We start from the raw sequence: 25,083 nt of genomic DNA, 5'->3' as shown, positions 1-25,083 counted from the left end.
TTCGCGTCTGACGCCACTAAAGACATGCTGTCATCTAGCAGCTCGTCCTCGATCGTGCCGGAAACACACTCTGAATGGCCATCATCGGCGTGCAGAGAGATTCTGCAGCGACGGCGCGGCATTATCTCAACGCCGCTTGCTCTTTTAGAAGAAAAAATGCTCTTTTAGCGCTTGCTCTTTTAGCGGAAATGCTCTTAACACTTTGCTCTTTTAGCGATTAGGTTTCGGTTTTGGTTTCGAAACGCGCTTCAAACTCGCTGGACGGCGGCAGGGGATGAGCCGATATCTGCGCCGGACGCTGACGGCGGCTGACGCTCGGCAGACAACGGGACGGCGCAGGCGAGTAGCTCTGTCCGCTGCGAGGCGTGTCGACGGCGAGCACAGGCTAAAGTCTAAAGGCTAAAGGAGTTTTTCCCCATAGCGTCTAGCAACGCAGTACGAGTGTAGTATCGAAAGGGAACCACTAGTCCTATCAACTCTATTCAAACACAGAAATCCATTATCAGCTCCTTTTCTCCTACAGCCTAATTATCAAGCTTTTCTAGTACTTTGACTTTTTACAAGACTCATGATCTTTATTGATCTTAAAAAGATAAATTTTCTTATTAAAAGAAGATAGAGACGACTGTCACAGTACTTACATGATAAAGTAGCACAGTGTTGTTCTCTGCCAGTGGAAAGGGCAAGCGGTTGGGTGATGCATCTAGCCTCACAGAAGAAGACAGCAACGAGGGGCTAATGAGAAAGTTGGGGCTGTTTGGATTCTTGCTCTTCTTGCGTGTATGGTGACTAGTGTTTCCCTTACATTCCTGTGGCATTTCTGGCTCCTCCTGGAGGGCTAGGATCTTGTCATCACTCACATAGCGAAGGAGGGGTGTGTCAGAATCTGAGGATTGATGTTAGAAAGAATAAACAGGTTGTTTGTTTTTTTAACATGTCGTTATGTAGTGGAAAATGAAAGCCCATATAATGGCGTTACTGTTTTGCCTTCAAGGTTCCCATGGTCCTTCATGGTTCCTAATACTGAAAAGATTTTGTTAGAATACCTACAGTGGTATAAATGATGATTTTAAATCAACATGAACTGAGTGAGTTATGGTTATGAGTTATGCTCAAAACATGAGTGTGCCAACTCTGCCAAATGTGAGTACCATAGACCAGTGCTAATACCACAAACATGTCTGAAATTACCTTCTGTGCTGCTCTCTTTAAAAGAAAAAAAACTCTTGAAAACATGAAGAAACACAGTGATTATTTCTCTTTTTGCTGTATTGCAACATCAAATTCATGTATATTAGAATGAGATATATTTTTCTGCTCATTTTGAAGTGGCTTTCTACAGAAATACGATTAAAGAATTTAGATATCCTCATAATTATTTAAAAAATGTCTAAAAACTGTTATCTGATAGTTATTCACCCCCTTTCTTTTAGCAATCTAAATTAGGACTAGTTTTTAATTAAAGTATTAGTCATTTTTAATGTATTTAAATGTTAAACATGGTACAACTGTGTTAATTTTAAATCGACCTATGTCCAAATGTATGCTTGCACTATAAATATCTCTGACTTTGGGAGGTCTCACAGCTAAAATGGCAGATCAGATCAGTCCTGCTGTTATGAAGACCAAGGAACTGCCCCTGAGGCTTCGAGATGAAGTTCTTAGGAGGAGACAAGATTATTAAAAAGGTTATTAAAACAATGCCAAAGCTTTAAACCTTCTGGATCACTCTGAAATCCATTATAACAAACTGGAAAAAATATGGCACAACCCAGACACTACCAAGATCAGGCAAAACTCAGGCAAGAAGGGCAGTTTTCAGAGAAGTAGCCAAGAGTCCAGCTACAACACTGAAGGGGTTACAGAGCTCACTGGCTGAACTAGGAGAACCTGTGCAGACCTCAACACAATCATCAGCTCCTTACAGACCCAGCCTCTCTGGGAGAGTGGCCAGAAAGAAGTCACTTCTGAGAAGGCCATGTTAGAAAATCTGAGAGTTTTTGGAAAAAAGATTTTGTGGTCTGATGAGACTTAAGTTGAGCCATTTGATTTAAAGCCAAAGCATAATATTTGGCACAAACCAAATACAGCCCAACACCCAGGTAACAAGTATGATCAAGCATGTTTGTTAGCATCATGAAATATTTTCAGACTAACAAAGTACATTTAGACTGCTTTCATTACTACCTGGCTGCATTTCTTTTCCATCTGCCTCCTTACTTTTTGTTCCCACTGCCCTGACTAGTCGAGTGCTCCCCACAGTGGAGACTAGTACATGTATCACTAGTCTATGCAACAGAGTATGCAATATGTTTTAATGTTTGTTCTGTATTCGAGCTAATCCCATCCTGAAGAGAACATTTTGTTCATTATCTTGCTTCTGGATAGTACTCCCTTTGTTATACATCTGTATAAAGCTGAAAAGAAGAGATGCATGATCAAAAAATATGCATGAAATTTAAAGATGCTAGATATAAAAAAATGCGTGAAATTTAAAGATGCTAGATATTCAGCTTGTACATAAATACCAGTTATTTTTAGTAATTGTTATTTACTTTTAGAATAAACAGTCCTATCTGAATTATGCATATGTGCCATTGAACATACTGTCTTAAAATAGAGGTTAAACTACAATGAACGTGCAGATTAGAAAGAAATTCCAAAGTAACTTTGAACTTTGTATAAAACTGTTTTCAGTGGGTTTAATGCATTTATTCATTCATTCTTTCTTTCATTCACCTATCTGTCTTCAGTATTCCTGGTCAGGGTCACAGTGGATTCAGAGCCTAGACACACTCTGGATGGGTCCATTGCAGAGCACTATGTACACAGATTCACACACACGTTCACAACTAGGTGGAATTTAGAGTAGCCAATTTACCTACCAACGTGGTTTAGGGAGGTGGGAGGAAAAAGAGAACCAGGAGAAAATCCTACTTCTCCCGTAACATCTAGCGCAAACGCTTCCCCTTCAAACTGCCAGAGGGCCCCTGAATTTTGAACCCCTTCTTGGGTCATTTCTCATTTCTAGTCTAACTGCTGTTTAAAGCACATGGACTTGAACTTCAATATGAAGCCTTACAGTTTACCAGCCAATGTGAGTTCTTTGCTGTGGGCTCAACCACCACTGATCATATTATATTTGCATGCTGGATCATTCTCAGTACAATATTGCAACTAACACAGTAATGGGTGTGTGATAAAATACTGAGATAACATCCTATGGTCAGAAACAGACATGACAAAAGGTGTAGGCCAGTTAACACACCATGTTCATGAAAAAAATGAGATTAGTGACGCAAACAATTATTAGCAGGCTTATGTGAAAAGAGTCAGCAAGAGTTGGGAAGAGTGAGTGAAGGGAGAAAGCCTGTTAGACCCTGCTGGACAAAGTAACAGAGTTAAAACGGAAAAGAAACATCACTGATCTTTGTTTGAAGATTATGTGAAGATCCACTAAAACTTTGGTCTACTAAATTGTGTATCCTTAGTTCTTAGTGGCAGGATATAGCTTGGATGGAAATCTTAAGCTATGTAGCATGAGTAGATGGTCAGTAAATTGGAGCAAAGGTAATTGCTGGTACATTTCCAAAAAAAAGAGATAGAATGTCCTAGTAGTGGGGCAGCTGGCATGTCTCCAAACCAACTAGAGAAAGAGTGGAGACTCATTAAAACATTCCACCTTGTGGAAAACACCTTGTGTTTTCTGGGCAGTGAGTGACAGTAATGCTTTTGTACAGGAATACTGTTATAACCACAAACAAGCATTTGATTGCTTGGATTCAGTGTAAATCTTGATAACATCAAGATCTCTAGGGTGTCCCAAAAGTCTCCATACATAGGGGAATTGAATACAAAATATCTTCCAAAATTTTTCATACTTAGTTTATATTTTTCAGATACCCTTTAATAATGCCTTTGACAAAAGAACATATTGAAATCATTCTCATGGCTGGATCAGGACGCTGTCACAAGGTTGCGACGGACACGCAATTACATACATAACACCAGATGTGTTAACACGAGTTCATCGTGAGTGGGAGAGATGACTGTGTGTTTACCAAGAAATGGCAATCATGTAGAGGATGTTTTGTAAATGAATTTACATTTTGCTAAAAAGTGTCAATTTCCCCTATGTACGGAGAATTTTGGGACACCCTGTATTTTAATTAACTGTTAAGGTGACACAACATCTAACACAGGGGTGTCAATCTTATCTGGAAAGGGCCGGTGTGGGTGCAGGTTTTCATTCAAGTCAAGCAGGAGCTACATCTGATTCCACCTGTTTAATCAGTTAGCCTCAGCTTTCAGCAGACTCAGGTGTGGCCTCTGCTTGGTTGGAATGAAAACCTGCACCCACACCGGCCCTTTCCAGATAAGACTGGACACACCTAACATACCTTTGAAAAAGTGCAATGTGAAGTGTGAATTTGGTGAAAGTGAAAGTCAACTAAAGCCATGGTTGATAAAACATGAACATCTTATAAGAATGTTTTAATCCAACAACCTCAACAGATGATCAACACTTTGTAACATTTCTACAGACATGAAACAAATTTATTTCACTGAGCATCAGACTCGAGCAAACATCTGAGAGACTCATCGAGACATTTTGCTTGATATACAGTAATGTACTAGTTTCACATGTGTGGATCGAGATGGGTATAATGGGTATAATGTCAAGCAGGTCTTACCAGCTGGGGTTTTGTCTCTTCTTCGTACCCCTGTAAATCGGCTTCTGTCATGCTCTGGTCCAATTGGTGCCCCTTCACCCTCCATCAGAGAGTAATATTTGCCACTCTCCTGGTCAAGGTAGTAGTTGAGCGACTCTGGGTATTTACTGGAACTGGACTTGCTCATGCTATACTTGCTGGTGTCATCACAGGACATGACGCCTCGCTCATCTCTGTAACAGTTGAAGAAAATGTGAAAGCATGTGAAGGTATGTGATAAAGCTTTGGATGTCAGAAAGGCACTGTAGTTTGAGTACACTCCTAGGCAAAAAAAAAAAAAAAAAAAATGGACCAAGCCCAAAATGGCAAAATATTTAGCTTTCAGTGGTCTTAACAACAAATCATTGGTCAGGAAATTATCAAGAACTAAACAAATAGATAAAGAAACTTAGTATGGGATAGCTTTTCCCTTTGATTTATTTAAATGTTTAAGCCTTGTAGCACTTCATGGGCTGTATCAGGTGTGGCAGATAACCAAATAATGACTAAAGCTTTTAGAAGAAAAAAAAAACATTGTACATCCAGACATGTGTTAGTTTGAATTTTACATCAAACATTTTAATCATTATCATGATTTTACCTTTGCATACAAGAAGACTATACAAGTGAATTTCCCTGTTTTTTCCCTGTTATCGTTTACCCAAACAGTTCACTGCAGAAAAAAATAAACAAGCAAATGGCAGAGGAGGTCTCAGGAGTGCATTTTTTAAATTCTTGCTAATCTGCTGACCAATGATTTGTTGTTAAGACCATTAAAAATTTAACATTTGCCATTTTTGTTTTTTTTTTTTAAATAATTTTTTTCCCCAGGAGCATATTTTTAAGGCATGTTTTGGAGGCTGATTATTGAAACCTGGTTATGAAGACGTCCAGGTTTCAATAATAATATGCCACATTTGCATGCATGCAGTTACTCTGGATGTGCCCACCATTCTCTGTTATCACTGTGATTTACCTTGCACTACAGACACCTGAAACTGGAAACAGGATGAACATGTCCCGTGCTTTAGATCTGTCTATCTTAGAAGACAGCCCCATTGTGCTAGTTGGAGTTGTGGAGTCACCATTAGGACTGTTGGGGATGGGCTACAGAAAAATTTAAGATATGGAAAAAAAGAGAGCATAAGAAACAGTGCAGTAAATCATCCTAATATTTTTAAGGTAATAACTCTGTGGTAATAACACAGGGAGCTAAAAGCAAGTTATCTCTTAGACATGATCAAAACCAGCTGCATCAGCTGATACAGCTTAAAAATATTCAGCACAAGACCACAGGGCACCTCTGTAATATGAATCTCTACTCATGTTAAATTGCATTAAACAATAAAAATGGAAGTACTCACAGCAAGTACTTATGTCTGAGCTATCTACATTTGATGTGCATTGAGTAACAAATATTAGTGCAGTGTGCTTGATGCCAGACAGCACAGTGACAAAGTGATCTTACACTTGAACACATTTAATAATTTGAATGAATGAATGAATTGAATGGGGAAAAGTACACATTTTAGCTTAACGTTAGTATTTGTAATGACACTAAGACACAACAGGGTATATAAAGACAAACTAATCAAGGGCTTAACATGAAACACCTGGACACAATCAGGAACTACACCAGGGTGGACACAGGATAAGAACAGAATTGAAAGCAAATGGGGATGACCAAAAATGAAATCAGTGCTCCTTGCACTCTAAACTACACTACATGCTGAGAAGGGGAGTTAGGGGTAGCAACCCCCAGTGTTTCCAAATCAGATGATTTATCAGGTTAGTTTTATTCAGTTGTCTTAATTGTTCACTATTCAGCAAACTCTTAAAAAATAAATCCCCTTAATGGTAATGGTTTTATTTGCACTTACACTATATGACTATCATACCCGTATGTGCTTTTTAAACATTCCACATTTAGTCCTTCCTTTGCTGGTACCTCCACTCTTCTGGGAGGGCTTTCCACTAGATTTTGGAGCATGGCTATGGGGATTTATGCCCACTCAGCCACAAAAGCAATAGCAAAGTCCAGCACTGATGTCGGGCTAGAAGCCCTGGCGTGCAGTCAGTGTTCCAGTTCATCCCTTGGCAAATCAGGTTTTCATGGACCACACATTGTGCACATGGGCATTGTCATGCTGGAGCAGGTTTGGGCTAGGCCCCTTCCAGTGAAGGGAAATTGTAATGCTACATTATACAAACACATCCTATACAATTGTGTGCTTTCTTGTGGCAACAGATAAGAGAAGACCCACATATGGGTGTGATGGTCGATGGTCAGGTGTCCACAAACATTTTGCCATATAGTGTACATGACAATGCCAAATGGTTGACAGAACCTCTTAGCTCCTAATTTGAATGAACAGCAAGGTTTGGGAGGAAAAAAAAATGAGGACATTTTTTTCCACAGGAAGAGTGATGCTTGTCCATGCATCACTTATGTCTGGAGGTTTTGTGGCTTTGACACCTCACCTATTCACACACATTACTCATTTGTTGAGAGAAAATGGGGGAAAAAAAAGAAAACTATTCACATATACTTTCTATTTAAACAGGAGAAACCTACACTAACGGAACAAAAATCATTTTAGACTGTCTTCAGAAAATTAAATCCTGTAATGGGTTTGCTCTGAATAGGAGTGAGTGGGATAGAGGATAGGGCTTACTATTCTCCCAAATTACAAATCTGGCTCAGTGAAAATAGTAATTTACTTATTAAGCTAACTGGATGGCTGCCTCCACAAGCTGTGTGGCTCTGACAGGGTGTGGCAATCACTGACAGTAACATTACATAGAGCAGCTGAGAAGGAGAAAGAGAGAAAATAGAAGAAGATGTAGAAAGGAAGGGTATGGGGGAATTTCTACCTGTACTTAATTTTTTTCTAATATACCTGCATCAAATCTGTGATATGGGACCTGAATAACAAACAATCAACACTTTCTCATGTTCAGATGGATCACTTTTTTGTCAGTACTTTTTGGTCAGTACAAAGAAAATTAAACTGAAATATAAAAAGTCCAAGCTTGGCTGGTGAATTTCCACCTAGATGGCAGTATTGATGGTCAGATGCAGTAGGTTATAAATAATGAATACCAGTGCACAAAGTCCTCAAATAGCAAACATTTAGAGTAAGGAATTATTCATCAGGAATACAGAGGGTCAACCAGTCATTGGAGCTCCAGCTCAGTGAATTCTTAAACTGAATAGCCACCTTACTAAAGGAAAAATAAAATAAAAAAATGGAATATGTTGTCATCCAAATCATGATTAGCTCTGTGGCCTATGTCTACTAGATTCTGGCTGCAACACCACAGAGACTGATAATAATATCCTGCATTCCCTCGAGTGTTATAAAAAAGCCATTAGGAAAATTTCTCTTACTCTTCAAAGACTTGACTATGCTGGACTGTAGTAACGGCTCTGTTCTTAACGAAAGGCTCACAAGCACTCTCTAAGAATAACTTCAAGAATAAAATTCATGCCAACTAAGCATAATAATCCACACAATGCTAACAATTCCCCAAGGGCCTTAACTGTAATGGAAAACTATGGTGAAAGACAGTCATGTAAAAAGTGACTGACTTTTTTGCTTTCTTTTAAAATGGTTGTCTTCTAACAGTCACAATTTTTAAGAAAATATTTCAAGGCAAATATCTATATATCTATATCTATCTATCTATCTATCTATCTATCTATCTATCTATCGAGATATATATATATATATATATATATACCTTGTGTGTGTGTGTGTGTGTATATATATATATATATATATATATATATATACATACATACACACTGTTAGGTCTGGAACTATTTGGACAACGGCAGAGTTTTTGTGATTTTGCCTTTATACACCACCACAATGGATTTGAAATAAAACAATCAAGATGTGATCGAAATGTAGACTTTCAGCTTTATTTTAAGAGGTTCCACAAAAATATGGCATTTACCATTTAGGAATTACAGCCATTTTCAACAAAGTACCTCCATTTTCAGGGGCTCAAAGGTATTTGGACAAAGTGACATAATTGTAAATATAATTTTAATACTTGGATGAAAATCTTTTGCAGTCAATGACTGCCTGAAGTCTGGAGCCCATGTTCTCAAAACTCAAATTCTGAGTTTCCTCCTTGGAGATGCTTTGCCAGGCCTTCACTGCAGCCACCTTCAGTTGCTGCTTGTTTGTGGGTCTCTAAAAGCATTCTCTATTGGGTTGAGATCAGGCGACTGACTTGGCCATTGAAGAATATTCCATTTTTTTGCCTTCAAAAAGTCTTGAGTTGCTTTCGCAGTATGTTTAGGGTCATTATCCTCCTGCACTGTGAAGTGGCGTCCTATCGGTTTTGTAGCATTTCTGTCAGCAGTCACATCATCAATAAATACCATTATTGAGATTGTTCCATTGGTGGCCATACATGCCCATGCCATAACACTGCCTCCACCATGTTTGACACATGATGTGGTATACTTTGGATCATGAGCTGTTCCTTTCTTTCACCATACTTTTCTCTTCCCATCATTTTGGTACAAGTTAATCTTGGTTTCATCAGTCCAAAGAATCTTATTCCAGAACATGGGAGGATTTTTTTAGATGTTTTCTGGCAAAGTCTAATCTGGCTTTCCTGTTCTTGAATGTTACCAGTGGCTTGCTCCTTGTTGTAAACCCTCTGTATTTACATTCATATGAAGGCGTCTCTTGATTGTAGATTTTGACAATGATACGCCTACCTTCTCCAGAGTATTCTTGACTTCTTTTGATGTTGTGAAGGGGTTTTTCTTCACCAAGGAAAGGATTCTGCAATCCACCACTTTAGTTGTCTTCCGTGGTCTTCCAGGCCTTTTAATGTTGTTGAGCTCACCAGTGCTTTCTTTCTTTTTAAGAATGTACCCAACTGTTGATTTGGCCACACCTAAGGTTTTTGCTATCTCTCTTATAGATTTCTGTTGTTTTTTCAGCCTAATGATGGCCTCCTTCACTTGCATTGAGATCTCTTTGGACTTCATATTGGTAGCTCCAGTTGAACAGCTGCCAAATGCCAACTCAATACCTGATATCAACTCCAGACCTTTTATCTGCTTATATATATATATATATATATATATATATATGTATATATATATACAAGCAGATAAAAGGTCTGGAGATGCAATAATTTTTTCCCAGTTGTACCAGTTTGTCATTTTACATTTTGATATTAACCTATGCAATATTTTAACATTTGAAATATTCTGAACGTTTCCGATTCCAACAGAGATGTTCTGTCTACTTATCCAGTCATTTATGTATTCTGGTATAAATCTATACCTAAAAATTTAATTTTCAATAAATTTCATTACACAGTGCAAGTCCAAACAGTGCTCATCTGATTCTAGTGTCTAGGAAATTGTAACAAACGAGTGCATACCTACTAGGTAATTTCAATTTGTCACTTAGAACTGTGTAGTGAGGTCCCTGGAGGACTAGTGGTTAGGCCACTGCTGTGGCCCGGGTTCGATTCCTGGCCACGGAACTAACCCCAGCCATTGGGGTTGCGTGCAACAGTGTGCTCTCAGTGCCGGTGCCAAGCCCAGATAAAACTGGGGACGGTTGTGTCAGGAAGGGCCTCCGGTGTATAAACTGTGCCAAATCGAATACATGGACCTAAAGACTAAAGACTGCTTTATTGGAAAGCTTTGGACATCTTGATAATACAATTCAAAATGGTCCAGGTAGGGAATTTGTTCAATCATTGTACAGTACCCTTGAATCCTTGAATAGGTGTGTCACAGTGAACATAGATTTGATAAGAAAATCCTACAACAGATATGGCACAGAAACGCCCAAAGTACAATTCAGTTACAGATGCTAAAAAACTTTGAACTGAAAATACTCTGACATCAATCCATGAGTTCTGCTATGGTGAAAACCAGAGTTCTTCAAACAGTCTGTTACATCACGATCCGTACACAACTCTGAACCCATATTTGACTGATATTTAATTGAATGATGTATTAATTCCGTCAAACTAGTGTTAGTCACAGCCCTAGTCAGCGTCCCAATTACAATGTAATCAATACACCGGCCACTCAACATGACATATTCTATGATCTCACTCAAAGTCTGTTAAGATTACACAATAGCCTAAATGAACATTCTGATTTAATTGTCATTCTGTACAATTAAACCCTGTTTAATCAAAGCAATCAACCAGTTGAATGAAAATTAAATCCCATTTTAACAGATGCAGTGAATCAGCTGAACGAAAGTTTGGCATTATTTCCTGAACACAACTTCAATATCGTCTCAACTCCAAAAATCACTCAGGAATATATACCATTATCTCCTAAAGATTTGTTTTATGATCTGAAAATCTTATGAGGTTAAATGACAGTCTTTCTAACTTAATCGAGCCCCCTGCCATTGTTCCACAAAATTTGGGAACTGATAAAGAGCATGACCCTTCACTGCCTAATGTTCAAATGTATTGTCTCTAAATAACCAAAATGCACAAATAGATATCAATGAGGAAAACATACTCCTAATATCTCCAAATATCTCCTAATATCTCCTAATATCCAAAATGCACAAGCTGGTAATGGGTTAGATCCTAATATTAGAATAAGTAATTGCGAGATTCAGTAACACCGAAATTAGGAGAAGAGTGAATTTTTCTTCGATCGCTAATGTCAACAGCTTTGCAGAATTTTATAATTATGTTTTAGAGATTTTAAACAGTGTGAAAGATGTGGCAAATGAAATAATTACACCAAAGGATGTTGCTACAGTTGAAATCAGAGGTGAAAATGCCATTCAGAGTAAACTTGAAATTTTTCCAGAATACACCCTTGAAATAATAATCCAAACAGTCCAGCCACCTTGAGGTGGTGCAGCTAGAAGGAAAATAGGTAATATATTCAGTTAAAAAGCTGTTAAAAAAACTGAGACATCTATACATTTTTCACAACATAGACAAATGTGGTTTGCCTTGTGCATTACCCATCTTTTAAATCCTGAAAAAAAAAAGATTTTCAAACTGAACAAATTGCTAAACAAATCCAAAGTTAAGTGGGATTTCCTGTAAACACTCTGATCACCTTTGCTGATGTATCAAGATTTTAGAAACCTTTGAACTGTAAAATCGTAATCGTATACTGTTCTTCCAACAAAGCCGGATACTCTTTCTTACAAACTAGCAAGACTCCCCATGAAAAAAACAATTTACTTGTTCTTGCATGACAACCACTATTATGGGGTTTAAAATTCTGTCCCTCAGAGTTTGATGTTTCATGGAAACACAAATGTGAATTTAGCTGCAACATTTGTCACGATCCTGATTGTCACAAACACCCTAAAAATGTATCTAGGTGTCCAAATTGCCAGAGATTATGTAAATCACAATATTGTTATGACAGGCATAAGTCAAGTGGAGGTGTATGTTCAGTGTGTGAATGGGGTTTCTACAGCAGTAAATGCAATTGTGTGATACCACAGCACCCTTATAAACATAAACACGTGTGCTCTAAGGGGAAGTACAAACTTTCTGGTGAAAAAGTCGATACAGATGTTGAGCATAGCTGTTTTATAGGAAAAAGAAAAATAGGTAGATGAGAAATATGTATTTTATGATTTTGAGACTAGATAGGAAACAGGAACTCATATAACTAATTTCATATGCAGTATTGATTTTCACGGAGATGTGTGGGTGACTGAAGGGGACAGATGCGTCAATCCTTTTTTTTTTTTTTTTTAAGAAGTTCCGTCATAATAAATGCAAAGCCTATACATTTATTGCCCATAATGCTAGAGGGTGTGATTCATGCCTTTTGTGAACTCATTTAGCAAAGAGGAATCACGCCTGATATCATAGTGCAAAGCGGTAAAATTTTGTGTTCACCGATTCCGAGTTTCGCCAGTCCTATGTTGACAGCCTATCATTCTTACCCATGAAACTGAGCAGCCTCCCAAAAGCCATGGGATTTTCAGAAAAAAAGAAAGGTTATTTTCCTCATTTGTGGAACACTTTAGAAAATCAGGACTATGTAGGCCCATATCCTGAGCCTATTTTTTATGGTGCAGATAGCCTGATGCCTAAAGAAAGAGAAGAATTTTTAAAGTGGTACAGAACGGTTTCCGACAAAGTCTTTGATTTCAAGAAAGAGATGGCCGAATACCATGTGAACAACGTCAACATTTTGAGAAAGGGCTGTTTAACCTTCAGAAATGAAATTCTGAAAAGTATAAACAGTGTTCCTTTTAAATGCCTAACACTTCCGTCTGTCTGCATGAAAATCTTTAGAACCAAGTTCCTTCTGTGATGGCGAGTAAGCAGCCCGCATGTGATTGCCAGCAGGGTGCTAAAAGGACAGCGCCACTTCAGCACCCCCGTTATTTTGGACAGCCAGAGCGCGCGTGGCTGCAAGGTGGAGAAACAAAACTCGACATGTCTGGCAGCCAATCCCAGCTCTACCCTCCTGGAGGAGCCGGAGGACTCTAACAGGAGCCAGCGGCAGCTCTCCTGGTGAGGTAGGCGATAGAGGCGACTTCACTAACGTGTTTCTGTCTCTCCTCTTTCAGAAGTCGATGTCAGTGAGGAAGACGATCCCCTTCTGCCTTCAGCTGCACACTCATGCCACTGAGAGCTGCCGCTGTCAACCCTCCATCACCTGCGGGCGCTGCTATGTTGGGACACATGGAGAGGGCACCACCCTCACTCATCCTCACCATCCACCCACCGTGCACGTGTTAAGATTGCTGCATTGACTTTACCACACTGTAAATAAAGAGCACATTCCCCCTAACCTCAGTCTCTGGGTGCTTGGGTGCTGAGTCTTAGAGTCTCACTCGTCACAGTTCTTAATAACACTTCAGCTGTTCCTCCACTTGATAATTATATCAGCAGACAGAATTCTTTCTCAACACCTTCCATAGCATGGCTCAAATACATCTCTGCCACACAAAACCTACCCATTCAACATGCACTGAACAATGGTGAAGCCAGGTTTGGTAACTATTTTGTAGATGGTTACTGTGAAGTTGGTCAGTCACATAAGGCTTTTGAGTTTCTTGGTTGTTTTTATCATGGCTGTGAAAAGTGTTTTCCCTCAATGACCCTATATCCTCTTAGCTCATCTAATGTTAGCGTCGGAGATGTCAATTAAAAGTCAATGGAAATTTGCAAGAGACTAACAACTTGCAAGTCATGGTGATGTGGCAACATGAGTGGAATGAAATGAAGAAAAGCACCAACCGTGTGATAAACTTTCTAGAAGACTTTCCTAAGTCTTTAAACTCACAAAATGCTTTTTTTGGTGGCCTAACAAATCGATTATTTCGATTTTACACAATAAGACACAGATGTATCCGATAGGTCAACCTATGATCATTTATTGTGACTTTGAGCCTCTGGAAAATTACTTTGATATCATCAAAGCAAAAGTGTTACCACATAGGAGCCTGTGGGAACCTGTTCTTCCATTCCGTGTAAAAAGAAAACTCCTCTTTTCTCTATGTAGAACATGCTCCGAGCAACAACAAAAGCACTGTGACCAAACAGATCCGGAGAGAGCTCTTATAGGAACATGGGTTTCTATCTAAATTGTAAAATTGTTTGATCTGTGTTGAAGTGTTTGATTACAAAATTGTGTTTTTAGTGTGGCACTTTCCTAATAGGTTGGATCTTTTTACCGATTATATTAAAATGTTCCTAAAGACCAAACAGGAAAGTTGATGAAGCCACTAAATGTGAGTACCTTCACAAGTACCAGGAGAATAAGGGGATCAAGTTAGATTCAAACTGTATTTTCATTAATGCATTAGCGGTGTTTGTACACCGACACCGGCACTAAAAGTAAGGAAGGTGACTAGATGCCACTTTTGAGCGATTACTTGAGTGGTCTTACCAGTGAACTAGATGATGATCAAATTGTAGAATTCATAAGTGCAGGCCCTAAAACCTATGCTTACAAAACTATGAGGAAAAACAACAATGAAAACTAAAGGCATTAATTTAAATTGTCAGTTCTGAAATTTGTGAGTTTGAAATCACTGACAGACCTGGTGGATGAATGTGTGAAAAATCCGGATGAAGCCAGTCAACTTATAACCTCACATAACCAAATTGTGAGAGATAATAAGCGTTTTCATTTGAGAAAAAAATGTTCAACTGTTGAAAAGGTTCAGGGTTGTGTTCAATAAGCGTGTTTTATTACCTGATTTCACAACTCTCCCTATAAACTATTCATGTATATATGTATATATTTTCTTTTGTTTCTGTTGATGTGTTTTGAACATCAATATTGGAAAATATGAATGTGTCTGCTTTTGACATGAGGATGCAACTACCCTTTTTGTGTGTCATACGTGGACAGAGTAATAGCAGAAAATCATATTTTATCAAAATGTTGTTGGAAAACTGTAGAGGTATTGTCAATAGTTACCAAAAATACTGCCTGCTGTTATACATGATGGCAACCTCTGTACAATGAATTGATGACCAGAATAAATATACATTTTCATCAAGGAATCCCTGATTCTTTGTGTGATGATGAACTATTCCCCCCAGCAAAACAATCTTATTGGTAATTGATGACTTGACGGAATCTGCCAGTAAGTAGAATAGGCTTTTACAAAATACACCCACCACAGAAAACTGAGCATCATCTATCTAATTCAAAACCTGATTTTTCAAGAACAGCCTAGTAGAACAATCAACCTGAACACCAACTACAGCAAGTACGTATTAGAATGTACCACCGCTAGACCTTAAAGATATTTATTTGTTGACCTGAAAGCACAAACACCAGAAGTGTCAGAAGAATTTCCAGTCAGGGCTTTTTCCATGAGAAAATCCAGTTGTGTATGTTCCGAAGAAAAAAAAAACTTCAAAGAATTGAAAAACAATGTCTATTCAATTGAAAAAAAACCCTCCGATTGAAGAAAGACCAAAGAAGAAAGGATATAATATCCGATGCGCCCGCAGATCTCATACTGAGCATATGTGAACTAGCTTTGAACGTGTTCAGAGGGAGACTGTTTCCAAACTGAGAGACCGTTTTCTGCCTGGTGGACATAATAATCTACATAGGACTGCAGATCAGCATATACCCTATCTATCATTTTTACAGACAGAATGAATATTTAGTGGGTCTGAAGTATAGTTTAGCTATAAATTTCCCATAACTAAGAGATCTATGCTTGTTCTGATCCAATTTGACTTAGATTACTATATCAGTAATGTGGTTCTTGGTGAGAGGTACATAATGTGACTTATAAGTAATAGTGACGATTTTGTTGTTTCCCCCATTATATGCATGCATCTCAGTAAAGGGACAAAGCTGTCACCTACTCTTCGAGAATCAATAGTGTCTGTATATACATAAATTGTGTAAAAGCTTGCATGAATATTTTGGTTTGTGGTACATTAACAGACCATCAGGATTCATACCGAGAATATATGCAGTTTCCATAAGCCTTGAGCATACAAGTTTTATGGTTCAGGATGCACATTTTTTCATAGTGTTTTAGGTTATCTCCATTTCAATTATCCAGTATTTTTCATGGCTTTGTTGATTTCACTAACCAGTTTTCCAATACTTTCATAATATTCTTGAGTGATTTGACAGAGATAGTATTCTATTCTGTTTACACCATCCATCAGACTCACGTGAAATAGACATTCATGCTGGGTTAATGAGTACCATGAAAATATTGCACTTCTGAAAGTGAAATCTCCCACTCTCCTTTCAAATTGATTGGTTTGGCAAATTTGTTAGTATAGTCTGCAATCTTATTATTAGGGTAAACGTCTATCGATGCATCGCTTGGAAGAGTCACAAAGAATGCGCACTCTTCCATGGTTTAATGATTATAGATTTCACTCTTGTTCACGACGATCCTTTTTAAGCTCTAATGTTTTATTAACTATGTCTTCGGCCAGAACACAAGAAGCAAAATTATCGGGCCAACCCACCCATTTCAAAATTTTTAAAATTGTAAAATATTCCTCTGTAAAGTCTTGCTCACTGTCTTTTTAAATGGAAAATTCTAACAATATCACTGACTTTAAACATTTTAGGTGAAAATCATCCACAGAGGGTTTTAAATATTCTGAAGGAACTGGCTTCTTTGATCTCGACAGGCTTCATTTTGATGCTGAAATTGTGATTGTACATTTGAACCAAATCCTGTACTATGTCGGTGTACTTTCTCGCGTTAAAAGCTGTAAAATATTTCCACATCGTTCTGCTGAATCTTTCACATACCAATACATTTTACCCTGTACCGGTAGCAAAGTGAACAATGTTATGTTTTTTTAAATAAAGTTTGAAATTTTTAATAAACTCCTTCCCTTGGTCAGTTTATAGTTTTTTGGGGACTCTACCTTTCTTTAGAATGGAATCAAAAGCTTTAGCTACCTCAGCTCCAGTCTTGTTTCATAATACACGTACCCAGGCAAATTTGGATAAAATATCTATACACGTTATCATAAATATCGCATTGTCATTACTGTCTGACAAGTTGCTTATATCAACTAAATCCGCTTGCCATTGTTCATCGATGTTCTTTACAAAAACCTTATTTCTTTTAAACTTTGCAGATACAGGTTTATGTAGACTGTATGTATCCCGCCCTGCTAACCATTTTTTTTTAAATTTCAGAATCATTAACTCTCTTACCTATTTTCTCAAGAATAGCTCTTTGCAAATTCTCAACGCCAGCATACGACCCTGAATCTGATGACGTATAATATATACACTCTTCATCATTCTTTCAGTCATTTTTGAGTATCAGGACAAAAATGATCAAACGTAAGTATAGATTAAGCGTTTTATCACGGATAACTTAATTTAAGGTTTACATTTTTATGCATTAAATATTCAATCAGGCAATCAAAGATTTTAGCGATAAACATTTTCCTTTCTAAGCAATTTTAAAACACACATCAGTTACATAGGTTAAGACACATAATACATGACTAGTTTCGCATTCAAAAAGTTGAACAAACATGAAAGATAAAACTTGTTGCAAATTAGTGTGTAAAGGATACACAGTATTAACATCGAACAAAGAATCCCAATTTTCAGTAAAATCTCACACATTGTTCATGAGACAATAAACAACATGTATATCAACAGGAAGATGGAGAGTAAAAATACTTTGGTTGTTGACTCTCAGTTCAACAATTTTTTTGGAAAGCAGAGGTAAACTCGGTCTTCAGGCTTTTCTCGCAGTCAGAATAGACGTGGCATGTTTTGACGTTTCCCATGTATGTGGCTGGTCAGAGGGTTCCAGAGATGAATGAAAGTTCCAGTCGTCCACAATGTCTTCATACACCTGCTCACTGCAAAATTTCTTTTGTTTTCTCTTTGACCTCATTCAGAACAGTTTTGATGTGAAGCTCATCTCGCCAATCACACACTATGGCTTCAGAGATACCTTGAATTTTTTTCTAGGTACGGAGTGTGTTTGATTCTGCACAATTTCAGAGCTCTCACCAACGTGTATTTCAACCATGGTTTAAACAGCTTTTTCACCAATCTGTAGGCGTTCATGTGCAGATAGTACACATCAGGATCAAACACACACGTGTTGGAGTTGACTCGGGTGATCAATCGTGCAGCCGGGGCAGTTGCCTTTCCGCTTTTGATCAATAGTTCTGCAATTGCTGCACAGATGATGGCTAGCATGATGTTGGTTATGCACCCGTCAGTTTCATCATTCGTTGACAGTTAGGTCAGATTTCTTTTTCAGAGGGTTTCATCGATGTTTTTGCCATCTTCAAAACCCAAATTGGTCATGTCATTATCCATGGTAGCAACCAAGTTGAAAAAAATGGGCCTGAATTCATGAGCTATACAGTTTGCTGATGCTCAGAAGGCTTTAACTTGTATGTAGGCAAACTCATTTATACATCACATGGGAGGAGTCTTGGGAGAAGGTGGGGTTTCTGCTTAGCCTTGAAGGCGTAGTAAATGACTCACTTCGCAATTCTCTTTGTTATCAGATGCACAGTCACTGGTAAAAGTTGCAGAACAGTGCAGTGAAACCTGGTTCTTGGCAAAATTGTTGTTCTGATGTGATATGTGCTGTGGAGATGTATGGCTTCTCCATTTAAGCCTGTAGGCCTCTGGTGAAAAGAAATCCATTCTAATAATGTAGGCAAAGACCTTACACAATTAGTGATCAACTTTTTATTGTCTTTTACATATAAGATAACATCACAGCATCCATTCAAAGCAAAACAAATGAAAATAAAAAAAAATAAAATAAAATAAAAAAAACAACAGACATATAATTAATAATTTAAAGAGTCCAGTCAAGAAGGAGAGAGAAAGGGAGGGAAAAAAGAAAAAAACAAAACAAAAAAAAAAAACAAATCATTCCTTTATATAATCGAGTACGTTAAAGGAAAAACATTGCAAAGCAACAATAGTACTAGGTTTGGCCTTATTAATTCGTGCTGTTGTACATTCACAAGTCACTACTGAGGCCCTGGTTATCATATATATCACCGTACGTGTTTATGCCTAAAGAAGACCAAGAGGGCTGGACAAATGGACGATTTCCGCATAAAAAAATTAAAATTGTGCTATAAAGGTGTACTGTTACAAAATTTGAAGGGTCCTCCTATCAGACGTTCAACCGTTTTCCAGATTTTAACAGAATTAGCCACAACCGGACCAAATTTATAATTATCCCCTTTCTTTCCTGGGCCAGTAAATAAAATATCTTGGAGTCTATTTGGTTTAACCTTGTCAGCTTCAATCAGTCTCCATGAAACTTTAGATTGAGGATCAACCCAATTATGAAGAGCCTTAAGTTGAAACGACCAGTAATACAATTCAAAATTTGGTACAGCCAGTTGTCCTGCGCGTATAGGATGTTGTAATGTGGTAAGTTTGATTCTGGGGCATTTATCATTCCAGATAAAATGAGAGAGTATGGAGTTGATGTAATATTACCAGTTAAGACTGATGCTGCAGGTGAGTGGTATAATGTCTTGATCATAGAAATGAAATGTTCACCAAAGCCGTAACATTGCAGAACTGCCCACATAAAATTCCACTCTAGCCTGTCAAAGGCTTTTTCTGCATCAGGTGAAAAAAACGCACAAGGGCTCGGATGAGAGTCTGCAAAGTCAAGAATATGAAAGAGTCGACGCATATTGTCAGACGCGTTGTGCCCCTTGATAAAACCAGTTTGGTCCTCCTTGATCAAACTATGAATTACCTTCTCCATACGAGAAGCAAAAACTTTAGCGTAGATTTTTAGATCACATGGGATAAGTGATATCAGTCTGTAGCTGGAACAATCTAATGGATCTTTCCCTTTTTTAAGAAGTAATGATATCAATGATGTTTTTTAATCTCTATGGAATACACCATGTTCAATTGCAAAATTAAACGAATTAAGCATAAGTGTCCCTACCAAATCCCAAATTTCTAAATATAATTCAGGGGGGAGACCATCTAGACCTGGCGATTTGCCCTTTTGAAGGCTTTTTAGAGAGATGTGGAGCTCCTCCAAACTTAATGGGCCCTCCAAAGATTCTTCTGTGGATTCTTCTATCCATCTGTGAGTTCCGAGGCAATTCCAATTTATCTAAATACTGCTTACAAATTGATTCATCAAAATCTGTTTCGGCTTTATACAGATTTGTGTAAAAACCTTTAAATATGTTGTTAATCGCCGCAGGGTTTGTGGTCACCTGACCACCCGATGTTTTTATTGCGCTGATATATGCCTTGGACTCACATTCTTTCAGCCTAAGGGCCAATAGGTGACTAGGTCTCTCTGATTCGAAATAATATTTTTGCCTAGTCCTATGTAAGATAAATTCCACCTTTGATTGTGAAAGTAATTCATATTCTTCTTTTAAAGAGGACAGCTGTATAGCCTGTTGCTCAGTAAAATGTTGTTTTTGTAGGTTTTGTAATGATTGGATTTTATTTTCTAGTTGTGTAAACTAGTGAATTTTTGCTTTGGCAAGAGTAGAAGAGAAAGATATACAGAATCCTCGTATAGCACACACAATATTTGAGGATCCACATCAGAGGGCATATTAATTTCAAGAAATTCCTTTATATATTCTTTTAGAGAGTTAATGAAAGTCTGATTACTTAATAATGACATGTTAAAGCACCATCTAGGGGATTTGGCTTTAATATCAGAAAGAGGAATATTGCACAACACAGCAGAATGATCAGATAATAAAATTGGTAATATAGAGCTGGAGGAATTAGACGAAATTAAAGATGGGCTGAGAAATATGTAGTCTATCCTAGAGAAAGTCTTATGTCTATTAGAAAAAAAAATGAAGTCCTTAGATGTAGTATTCTGAATTCTCCAAAGATCGATTAAGTTGAGCTCAGTGATAAATTTATTCAGTAATTTAGAAGATGGATTGGCTGTTGTATCAGACTGAGATTTATCCAAAGCAGGATTTATGACAGCATTAAAATCACCACACACCACTAGTGGACAATCAGTCTGCTCAAGTTATGTACTGGAAATATTTGTAAAGAATGCACTGTCTGTCTCGTTCGGACCGTAAATAGAGACCAATGCTAACCTATTATTGTGTATTTTGCAATGGATAAAAACAAATCTACCCTCCTCATCACTTCTGGTATGTTCAATTGTTAAATGTAACTTCCTGTTAACAAGGATAAGCACCCCCTTAGTTTTATTAAGAGAGCAGGAGAAGGCTGCCAATTTATAATACTTATTCTGGAAACGTGCCACGTCAGATTGTTTAAAATGTGTCTCTTGTATCAATGCACAGGAAAGTGATTTACGGTGTAAATATTCTAGAACATGGGCTCGTTTAACAGCAGAATTTAGGCCATTCACATTCAATGATAAAATATTTCGAATATGCATTGAGTATTCATAATCCCAAAACTGTATTCTGTAAATCAGAAAAAGCAAAAGCACTCCCATTCTGTAAGTAACATGTAAACGCTGGTGTGCATTCTAGATACCAAACCACCTAGATGAATAATCCTTTTAGAAATAAGAGAAAATAAATAAAAGTATGAATGTCTGTTGTAAAAATTAAAAGCAACACAGAAACAGGAACAACAAACAACTATAAACAAGAAACTAATCAGACCGCACATTGCCAAGAACGTAGGTCTGATTGAGCAACAGAAAATGGTGATGATACGTGACCGATCCACTTCAACTCAAGACATGTCCCCAAAAGGCCCACCTAGTCAAAAATTATTGTAATCAAACCTACTCTCCATTGAACCCCTCCAAAAAAGGTTGTTAGTCTTACCAGTAAAGAGACAGTTGTGCCAGATAAATAGGAACAATATCCCAGGATGAGGAAAAAAAAAATAAAAAAAAAGATTTAAACATGATAACGACATAAAATGATATGAAACATTATTGTTTATACTAAAATCATATTTTGATAATGAATTGATAAACAATAAAAAAGGTGAAATGTACATATGTAGAAATGTATTTTTTGTCAAATATGCATGAACACACAGTATTATTAACAGTAGACTAAGAGCTTAGACAAGTGAATGCCTTAGACGCTGAAAATGCGTTTTAGCGAGTTTCAAGGTGATAGGGCTTCAGGAAAGCCATTTTTCTTGCTCACATATATTATATGCAGTAGATATCACAGTTTTTAACAAATGTCCATGTCCATCTCCTGGGCAGCTGGAATTGCCACCATCCCTTTCATTAAGTTCTTCTCGCTGGGCCGAAAAGATGGAGATGGTGGCCGCTGTTTTCCCGTTGCTTTGTAGAGCTGCAGCATATGTTGTCTTCTGTGACTGAAGTCAGGAAACAATAGCAGTGTGACATTATCCTGCATGTATTTCACCGGGTATGCCTGCCGTGCACCCTTTAGGATCGCCGACCTGTCTTGCCATCTTAGCACACGAAAGATGAGAGTACGCGGCGGCTCAGTCATAGACACGATGAGCGCGATCAATCTCGATGTCGCGGCCTTTCAATGATGGAATCCACTTGGAAAGATTAGCTCTGAGAAAGCCGGCTGCGTCGGAGCCCTCTGCCCCCTCTGGCAACCCCACCAGTCGAACGTTATTTCTCCCATTCCTGTCTTCAATGTCCGTCATTTTATCAGTAAGTTGTTCTAGCTGCTTTCTCAAGTTCGTGACTGTCCTCCTATCCTCACGTGCAGCTGCCTGAACGAGATCTACCCGGTCGCGTTTCTGCTTCGCCGCGCTAACTAGCTTTTCAAGTTCTGCTCTTAGCTCTTTAATAGAATTGTTGGTCGCTTGTATGTCCATATGTAGGTCACACAACGCTGGGGTCAGTACAGAGTCTGCCGCATCTCTTACTGTTGAGGCCACAACCGAATCCAAAGTACTTTGCTGCTCTGTGCTAGTGCTAGTGATACTGTTAGCGATAGCACCGTCGAGATCCTCTCTGGAGATGGTGGAATCTTTGAATTTTTCCTTTATTGGTGATTGCTCAATCTCTCTTTTCCAATTGTCTTTGACTGTTGAACTATTCATGATGGGTTAAATAGAAAATGGTTTGCAATTTACTGACAGGATCATATAATATTTGACAAAGTGAGCAGAGCGAGGGACTATGCGTGAATCGCTGTCAAAGGGTCACGTGATCCCAGACCTTACACAATTGACGGAACTTTTTCCAGTCACATTGATCAAAAGTTACAGTCTCAGTAGCACTGCTCCAGTGGATGTGACTAGGTACTGACAACTTGAAAAGCACAACGCCTCCTTTTTCTGCTTTGAAAAACATCAGGCTGTACAGCCATTCGACATATGACCCAATATTGAATCCTTTCATGCTCAAAAATTTTTTCAAATCTTCCCAAAGTAGATTAAACCTTTTTCAGTGCGTCTAGACAAGTGGCCATAGTTGAATACTCAAAGAATCAACATTATTCCACATGCATAGAGGTAAAATAAGTGGTTTAGATTACTTTAATCTGATTGGTCAGGGCACTTAAAGAATATTCTCTCTCTCTGTCCATCTCTGTGTCTGTGGGTGGGTGGGTGTGTGTGTGATTGACATTCATTTACATGTTTTAACATCTGAGTTTCAAACCACATTTAGATTTTCAGTAGGATCCTATCATCATTAACCTTTGACAGACATAACATTCTTGATGACCTTTGACCTAGACCTGTCAAAACAATATTTGATGAAATATACATACCATAATATACAGTCAGGTCCATAAATATTGGGACAGTGACACAGTTTTGGTAATTTTGCCTCTGTACACCACCACAGTGGATTTGAAATGAAGCAGTCAAGATGTGACTGAAGCATAGACTTTCAGCTTTAATTCAAGGGGTTTAACAAAAATATTGCATTAACCGTTTAGGAATTACAGCCTAATCCATAACGGTTTTACACAACTAGTATACCTTTTTATTATATCTTTGTAACTGGTAATTATTGTAAATAAATTGTGAATACAAAGTTATATTTGACTATTTGCCTTTGTTTCAGAATTGTTTTGTTTATTTATAGGTCTACCTATCTAGCTGTAGCTACCATCTTCAGTGAAATTTAGCTAGCTAGTTAGCAGCATAGATGCTCTGTAGCACAACATGGCAGACACTACTAATGCTATTGAGCTGATTTGGAAGAGTCTTTTGATGCTCTTGCATACTTATTTTAAAAAAATATTTTAAAAAACAATACTTCTCAGGCACACTTAAAGCAACTGCTGTAAGACAACAAAAAACAACAAAAAACTTACTACCATGAGTAACTACAGACCTATTTCTAATCTGAACTTTTGAAGGGGGTACTTAAACTGCTCAGTAATTTTCTCTTCAGTAACATTTTATTAGAGGCTTCAGAGAATTCTCTCTGTATAGTCAAGATCCATAATTAATTGTACATGGCAGTTAATAATCCATACACTCTTGAACTTTTAGTGGAAGAATAAAAATCAGTGAGTAAGTGAACAAAATAAAAGGCAAGAGGGCAAACAAGCTGCATGAACATGAACTAGGCTAATGCCGTTCTGAAAATAGCAATCTGGGGTCCCTGAGGTGTGGGCTTCTAGTTATACAGCCTTTTCAACATCAGCCTCAAACACACAGCTTCATAGCACTACTCTGTCCCATGTTTTACCATGTTTACTGTATATACGAGGCAATAAAATTATCTTAATGTTCTTCACTATGCTAAAGCTTACACTGCAAGAAAGCTTATCAAATATTGACACATTTTTAAATCGTTGGTCACTAAATAGAGGTCATTAATAATTCAACAGAATTAAAAATATATGGAGTTGTGAATGAGGACTTTATGAAGATTAATATTTGTTGAATAGTTGATATAAATGGTGGGCCCTACCTGCCCAAGCTGCCACTGAACTGTCCACAATAAATATAAATCAGTAT

General features: G+C 37.8%; 1 protein-coding gene across 1 annotated transcript in view; it reads right to left on the bottom strand.

Annotated features, from left to right (window-relative positions):
* LOC113542791 (connector enhancer of kinase suppressor of ras 2) overlaps positions 1-25,083 on the bottom strand; it is a 141,848-nt gene that overhangs the window by 59,481 nt on the left and 57,284 nt on the right. Inside the window, exons 10-12 of the mRNA XM_026940553.3 lie at positions 5,689-5,819; positions 4,695-4,906; positions 642-886 (exon numbers count right to left, since the gene is read on the bottom strand). Coding sequence (XP_026796354.2) covers positions 642-886; positions 4,695-4,906; positions 5,689-5,819 — 588 coding nt within the window. The remainder of the gene's footprint in view (positions 1-641; positions 887-4,694; positions 4,907-5,688; positions 5,820-25,083) is intronic.

Source organism: Pangasianodon hypophthalmus, chromosome 7, assembly GCF_027358585.1.
Source record: "Pangasianodon hypophthalmus isolate fPanHyp1 chromosome 7, fPanHyp1.pri, whole genome shotgun sequence".
Classification (NCBI taxonomy): domain Eukaryota; kingdom Metazoa; phylum Chordata; class Actinopteri; order Siluriformes; family Pangasiidae; genus Pangasianodon; species Pangasianodon hypophthalmus.
The sequence above is the reverse complement of the archived record's forward strand: the minus strand, read 5'-3'. Positions and strand labels throughout refer to the sequence as shown.